This window comes from Gossypium hirsutum, chromosome A06 (assembly GCF_007990345.1).
Source record: "Gossypium hirsutum isolate 1008001.06 chromosome A06, Gossypium_hirsutum_v2.1, whole genome shotgun sequence".
NCBI classification, from domain to species: Eukaryota; Viridiplantae; Streptophyta; class Magnoliopsida; order Malvales; family Malvaceae; genus Gossypium; species Gossypium hirsutum.
This window is the reverse complement of record NC_053429.1, coordinates 125,308,414-125,316,756: the sequence shown is the minus strand read 5'-3', so window position 1 is coordinate 125,316,756 and position 8,343 is coordinate 125,308,414. Positions and strand designations below refer to the sequence as shown.

At 30.7% G+C, this 8,343-nt stretch overlaps 1 protein-coding gene across 1 annotated transcript; it reads right to left on the bottom strand.

Annotated features, from left to right (window-relative positions):
* Positions 1-2,705: 2,705 nt before the first annotated feature.
* On the bottom strand, positions 2,706-7,870 carry LOC107934644 (Golgi SNAP receptor complex member 1-1). Its single transcript, XM_016867122.2, has 5 exons — positions 7,672-7,870; positions 5,570-5,809; positions 4,946-5,113; positions 3,669-3,782; positions 2,706-3,084 (listed from the first exon to the last, which is right to left on the bottom strand). The coding sequence occupies exons 1-5, from the start codon at positions 7,708-7,710 to the stop codon at positions 2,971-2,973; spliced, it is 675 nt and encodes a 224-aa protein (XP_016722611.1). The 5' UTR covers positions 7,711-7,870; the 3' UTR covers positions 2,706-2,970.
* Positions 7,871-8,343: the final 473 nt, after the last annotated feature.

Sequence of the window (8,343 nt, the reverse complement as noted above, 5' to 3'; positions counted from 1 at the left end):
CTTTATATTTTCACTTTTGAGTCCCACAATTTTGTCCTCCAATGCTTGATTCAATTTACATAACAAATTCCAATTATCCATCAAAGACCCATAAGTTTCTTCTAGGCTTTCAAAAGGAACACCATTGTCACTGTCTAAATCTGTCACCTCAATCAACGAAGGTGGACGTAAGATAGAATTACCTTTCTTTCAGGCCTTTATATAAACCTTACTCAGAATACATGAAAACATGTCTCGGGGCCCCTACCAACGTATACCTTTGTTGAAGTTGCTACTGAAACTAAAGTTGTAACAAGTTTTTCGATAATGTTGTTTTGCAGAAGTTCTAACTCCACATTTAAACATGCCATTTAAAATATTACGAGTTAAAATCGTCTGCAAAAGTTTATGAAAACTAATATTGTAACATATAGTTGGACAGTCAAAAGTTTCTAACCATTATTATCTATTTTTATTAATAAAAAAAAAGCCCCTACCATACAAACTTGCTATCCTAGTTCCCTTTTTTCTTTAAAAGGAGCCCCTACCACCATATATTTATATTATAAATGGGGAGTGTTTGGGGTTTGAAAACTTCCCCACATCACACGTGAAAGGGTGTGTGCTTTTTTCAACACAAATGTTACATCTGAATCAAGCATATGGTCCATGGCCAGATAAAAGGAAACAAATATTATTTTCTACTTAAAGCATGCAGCTGCTATGGCATCCTTTTATTACTGATCATTAAAGTGGATCTATATTACTCAGATACATATACTAATACTCAGTACATATTCATCTTTTATATATATATATATATTCTAAAATCTGTTCAATCCAACTTTGTATTGCGGTATTTTTTAAAATATATATTAGGTAAAAAAAAAACCTTTCAGCATTTAGAAAATAATAATTTATTTTTTTTAAAAAACCCTCAAATATTAAAAACGCATCAATTAAATTCTTTAACTAACAATTGTCATCATTGATCATTATTGTGTTGATGTTGTTGTTAACAACCGTTGAGTTAACCGCCGTAATGTTGACATGGTAATTTAAATCATCAACCATTGCTGACATGGAAAACCATATCAATAAAAATTGAAAATTGAAAAAAATATATTAAAAAATTAAAATTCAAGTCTAGAATTAATCTAGATGTCAAAACTTGAACAAATGGACATCCAAGTTCATTTTCATCTAGATTGATATTTGTACAAATTCATTCCAACATAATTTTTTTAAATTATAAATAAACTTAAAAATAGTAAAAAGTTATAAAGTGATAAAAAAATGAAAAACTATGATTTCTACTTTTCTTACCATCTCGCATAAATCTCTTTTGTTTTTAACAAGTTTTTGATGTTCTTGGTGCTGATTTTTTTTTCCTTGATTAAGACATTGGTATTTAATATACTTTCCAGGTGATTTTCTCGACCAACAACTAACTTCAATACATAATATAAAACTGTAATATCGGGAAAAAACAACGCTTATTTTATGAGTAGACATGTAAATAAAATACCAATAGGTGATTGGAAAATTGCATAAAACTTTTATGTATTTGGATTGAAATAAATCTTAAGAGTCATTATTATTAGAAGGAATTCATCTAAATATCACCATAATCTGAATAGAATTAGTTTTAGGCTATAAAAAAATTTATGATTTCAAATTTCATAATTAATTTTAGTTCAATTGGCACCATCGTTATTACGTGGACGAGGAAGACATGAATTAAATAATTTTTTCTTTAATTTAAAGATTAAAAATATTTTGCAAAATTAGAAATACTTGACTTTCCACTTTCCATTGTCTTGAGTTTTGACTCTCTTTTTTTGTCAAAGAACCTTATATTCAAAAGTCATAACCTCAAAACAGATGAAAACACCTATAATTATAATAAAAAAAACAATGGGTTCAAGTTCCATAACTGAAATTAATTTAGTTAATTAATTCAATTAACACCATTGCTATTGAAACGAGAAAGAAATGAGTTAAATTTTTCTTTTTCTAATTTTAAGATCGAGAGAAATATGAATGAAAATAACATCGTAATGAAAATAACATTGTATGTGTTTTTTGCAAAATCCGAAATACTTCCATTGTCCTGAAGAGAAATTTTTTTATCAAAGACGTAACCTCAAACATGGAAACCTCCCACAATATTTAGTCATTTTTAAACATTTAACATCAAAATTCTTACTGCTCAAATAATGGTATATAAGTTTTAGTTGCATCAACATGTCACCAAAACGTATTATTGAATTGAGAAGAAAGGAATGTAAGAATGAATAGTCAATGCAAGCAAAGCAAAGGCGGAAATGAATCATTCTTGTCTGTTTTGCTGGAAACCAATAGAGAACAGTAATTTCTTCCCAAAAGCTATAAACATAGTAACAGATATAAGATTGTAACATGGCTTTGTTTAACAGATAGTATTAAGATATATATCCTAATCCAATTCTGTCCTCAAAATTAACGTTTGTGTATGTCCCAAAAGTTACATACATTTGAACCTTCAAGATATGTCCCAAACCTATTTTATAGTTGAACAATTTTCAGTTTGGCACCCAATGGATATGCCATTTTTTTGTTTGAACCCGTTGGCCCCTCCTATGTGGCAAATGATAGTAAAAAGAAAAAGAAATTGTGACACATGTAAATAAAGCCACATCAAGAAGAAAAACTCAAAACATGGGTAGAGCTATAGACAAAAGCAATGAAATGAAACACTCTTTTATTTGTAGCTTTACTCGTTTAATATGGATGATACCCAAAAAAACGAAATAATAAAGCATATGTGAATGTTGAAATTTACCTATACTGGGAAACTCATAGTGAAGGCAAGATGCAGTGCCCACTAGAAATGTCAATATCAACTTACACAACATAAGATAACAACCCTTCTTAGCACCATACACCTCGAATGGATCCTGTTTCACCAATCATTGGCCAGCAACATAACATACATGCATACATACATTGTCACTTGCTCAACCAGTAGATGAAGATAAGAAATGTGCATACAGATGCAACCAGAGAGAGAATGATGGTATCCATAGACTTTTTCCTCTTTATTGCAGACAGAATCTGATTTACCTGCAAAGTACAACATCATGGTGTAGACGTTAAAACATGACAAACCAGTTGAACACCAGTCACAAAGATGTTAGAAAGAAAGCTTTGGGTAAAAGGTTAAACTGTCCCAGAAACTATATATGCAGTCAAAATGAATTTCTCAAATTCACCAACATAATGTTTGGGAACTTGGATTTCAAAAGATGGATTTGGATTCTAAAAATAGTGTAAATTGAATGAGAAAACATATATAAATGTAAATTTAGAAGTGAATTTGAAATTCCTACAAATATGTGAATTTGAAATTCATCCTTTTACCTTTCAAATATATAATCATTATTGAATCTCAACTAATTTTTGCATAATGTATGCATTTATTATTTTTATAGTAAATGAAATTCAAATCTTCCAGTACATGTTCCCACACATTGCATAAACTAGTAGTATATTTAATCATTTATGATAATTTCTTGCAGAGATTTCAAACAGTGTGGAAAAAATAATAGAAAAATAGCATGTGATTCGCCTAAACCTTAGGTTGTTAGAGTACTTCATAACTGCGTGAAACTTGAAACAATAATAGCAACATTGGTAAGCATTCATACCGTTGGTAGGCGGCTGCTAACATTGCTGAGCTTTGAATTAATCCCCCCAAAAGTAGAACGTTGAAGGACAAGTGCACCAAGAGTTGCTTGAGCTTGTGAAATAACATTATCCATCTGCAAAACCAGAATTCAGTTGGCAACTTAAATGAACTAAAAGTGATTGATGGTTAATAAAGTTCTTGATTTTTTTCAACAAGATCCACTATCATCTAATTTAAAAGAGAAACTATCCAAAATAAGGCTGGTTAAGAAAACAGTCCGTACAAAAGAGAAAATCAGCAAACAGGAAGTCAAAAGTGTAGCCTAGTTTATACATCTGCAAACCCCAACAATAATGAATGTTTTTCTTCTTTAGACAGGTGAAAAATACGCAAAACAATGAAGTTTTATCAAAGATGTTTCTAATGGAAGCATACACTACTAAAAATGGGTAGAAGTAACAGCAAAACTTGTACCATATAAATTGGATATATATATTGGAAATCAATCAAGCTGGTAAGAAAACTTCAATTAATTTACATATCTCACTAGAAAACTCATAAAAATAATTTAGACAGATAGAAAAAGAAACAGGTGACTAAGACACATAACACAGCATTTCTGATCACTATTGTCAAAAGAAAACAAAGGAAGGGCACTTGAATTAGAATATGCCTAGTTGCTTACTAAAACTAAGAATTATTCCGACACGTCAAAGAGAACTAAGTTAAGAATTTGAAGCTTAATTAGCCTCTATAATAGGAAATTAACAAGTTTATCCCAGCTCTTATTTTTCATCACTTTTTAAGGGTCAAGGTATATCAACATCCTTGAATATTCTTGAACAAAATCAAATACTCCATAAGTCATAAACTACAATTGTCATGTCAAGATCCCAAATGTTGAAATCCTCTAATTAATTGAATGAGAAAACACCTGCAAAATAGAAACTATAAAGAGCATATATCAAATTCTCAAAAGATTTTTTGAAATAAATTGTGCGGATGTTGCTAAGCTAAGACCAACTGTAAACCATTCTTTTAGATCTTAAAATGAAGTAAATGGGATGAAGGTATAACAAATGAGAAGATAACAGGAATGCATTCTAAAAAGCCACAATTAATTTCAGAGTTGTTTTTATTGGTTTGCTCTATTTGTCTCTCCTCGATCTCATTACTAATTAATTATTAAAATCTAAGTTCCCATCATTAACTGACATTTAAGGTATTTCTGTAGAAGGAATAAAGTAATATTGTCATGCTCACAATATATCATTAACTACGATTTATCTTACATACATGTCCTGTATTTCGACTGATGGCCGCATGCTCCTTAAGTAGAGCCTGTTCTGTGGAACCAACACCTTCTTCCAAGTCTAATCTAGTCCGATCAAATTCCCTAAAATCCTCCAGTAGAGAAGCGTGTTCTTGTTTAGCTCTAAGGCTAGAGTGAAGACGATAGAACTCCTGCACTTCATTCAGGTCTAATATCAGGTTAGTTTCTGCGCAGTTCAATCTAGTAACTCCTGTTAATGTTTTCATAGTAAAGGAATGTATATTTGGAGGTTCAAAAAGGTGCATATAGAAAGCTACAAGCCTTCAAGTGTCTACAGACACAGGAAGATGCCGAACTAAACTAGTATGCAGGGTAGAAAATGGTTGTAGAAACAAAGTATATTTCGTGTATTTGCAGGATGAGAAGATATGTTACATCTAGCATTCACTGTAAAGGCTCTTAATCTCGTCTTTTCTTTTATTATCAGTTACAAACAGATTGGGAGACATAAAGTCACTTTTATTTTAACTTTAAATTGAAGGACGGGAGAAGAAAAGCTTGTGATACAGGGACAAAATGAAAAAGCAAAGAATGAAGATTGTAGGGCAGACAGAGATAAATAAAAAATATTTTATGAACCAGAATACCTGAGTAAGATCTTGAAGAATTTCCTGATGCCTAGTCAAGGTATGAGAAACCATTTCAGATCCACCAGATGAGACCCAGTCTTGCATTTTCATATTTACTTGTTGTAGCTGTTTTAGTAGTCGGTCGATACCAGATTCAATATCATTCTCTTCCGAGTCATTTTTGGTCGAAGCCTTACTGGAGACCAACTTACGATATGAATTCATTTGCTCATCCAACTGAGCTTCAAGTTTCCTTGCCTGCAATAACAGTGCACAAAGTCATTCATTATACGGCTATTACCATTTCAGGATATATTCAATGTCCTTCAGGCAAATAAAAGGTTCTTAACGCCAAAGAAGGTCATTTCAATGGCATAATCTCAATGCCATAAATTTAAGGATGTCAAATTAATTGCCACTAGAATTTGAAAATCTAAATGAAATATTCGGAGAGGAAAAATAATGAAGCACCTCTTTCAACAATATTTTGATATTGGTGACTCAAATCATACTCTTCCAGTCTTAACCTAAAAAGATTATCAGGAAGTGTATTGTACCTTGTCTAATGTAAGGTTGATTGTTGAACCAGTTATATAAGCTAGAATGGTAATGCACTGATGCTACGCATGGCAACTAAAACTTACAAAATTCATAACCCAGTTAATTAGATAATGCAGGAAATGAAACATTACAGTTCATTTTCTCCTTAAAGAACTTCTTAAAAGAAGTCTATTACAATTTACAACAAGAAGGCTTATCCTCAACCAATAAGGAAGATATGTGATTTTATGCGGGACAACCACTCAAGCAATTTCAGTCTAAAATCAAATTCAATCAGCAAGTTAGAGGAGAAATAACAGCCACATATATGGTTCCTTTAAATTTTGACACAGTTCAAATTCTTAAAGAAAGTTAAAAATTTTCAATTTTGATATATCCTTGCAGACTAGGAACCTAATGATATTCAGGCAAGCCTTCACACCCACCGTCAAATTTCAAATGGAACTCTACATCAAAATATGGACTTACACAGAAAAGTCATCCATTTATATTTTTAATAGAATCCCGTTTACCTTATTCAGGGAAGGCAATCAATTAACTCTTATCAGCCATCACTCTCATCTACACCAGTTAAGATAGCAAACTAATCGAACACTGATATCATCATATTTAATTGAATGACATCACTAATACCTCGAATTCTAGTTGCCATCAAGTAAATTGACACAAGGTTAAATTGGATTTAGTTTTATTATATTGCAATATCAACCACACAGAAAATCCAGAAGATAAAGTAAATATATTAACAAAGAAATTCAAAATTCGTCTTCATCAATTGCTATAGGAAACTTCCAGCATTTCCTCCTCACAGGTAAACTCTCAACAGAAAAGATAAATTTTTAAAAAAAGACGTTGATCTCTTTGTAATTAGAGATGAAACTAGATTCACAGACACCATAGACCGGACCATTCATTTAGGGCAAAAAGTATGCAAAGTAAAGACAAAACAGAAACACATGAAACCTATGTTAACTGGTGTCAGATATGAGTATGTGTTTAACACAACTATGCTCATTTTTTCTAAGCTTTTTAATATATTAGGAGAATTATACCCCCACGGCCCACAGATCTCTCAAAATTAAATGAACAAACAAAAAGTGCAATAAGTTTTAGTAAAACAGTAAATCTTAGCTAAATCTTTAATTAGTATAAACAGATCCAGAGTTGGAAATTAACAAAAAGTTTTAACTTTTCTCTACAAGCAACAAATCCAAAATCTATAGTTGTTTCCCCCATAAAATTACCCAAATAGAGGGGGGAAAAAAAACAGGTTCAGTACATTGAATTTCCAGATTTCAATTTCATTTGAACAAATTCCGAAAAGAAAACTCAACTACTTCAAAAAAAAATGAAGAAATTTTGAAGATCTGATAAAACAAAAACAAAAAAAAAATCGTTTACTTCATTGAAAATTTCTAAAAATACCAAATAAAGAAACCTAAACTTCCTCCACAATTCACACCAAATTCAATAAAATCTAATTAGAATTATATAACCCTAGGTTTTTTCGATGCCAAAATTATTATATTTTTTTCTAATCAAACAGAATTAAACCACACCTGTTTGCGTAGAGCATCCCATGAGACAGGCACTTCCATTGTAATCCACAGATCGATCGCTTAACAAATTATTCTTCTTCGTTCGATTTTTTTTTTTTTCAAAGCCTTCGAAATTTCTTCTCTTTTTTTAATATTTGGAGGATTCTATTTATTTATTTATTTACTTACTTACGAGTTTTTCAACTATTTTGATTTGATATGTATAAACAAATATATATATATATAGTAAAAAAAATTTAAAAGAAAAAATAATTAAAAAATATTTGAAGGACTAAAACGCTTCGTTTTGAAGAAGGCTGTAGGTTGAAGGGTTGTTTGGAGACAGGGATAGGTCGTCTGCTCTTTGAACCCAATCCTAACGGCAATTAGGTTCAGAGATTTAATATTAGGTTAAATTTTGCTATTAGTCCCTGTACTTTGCAAAATTTACATATTTAGTCCTTATATTTGATTAATTTTAGTCCTTGTACTTTTTAAATTTTAAAATTTTAGCTTGGACCCAAATAATAACCGTTCTATTTAATTAAATTCAATTACTAGTCATGTACTATGTATACAGTTGTAAATTTAGTCACTATTCTCTAATTGAATCATTTTAAGCCTCTATATTTTTTTGAATTTTAAAACTCTAATATTGATATAAATGATGGCCTTTAATCCATTGACTGGATT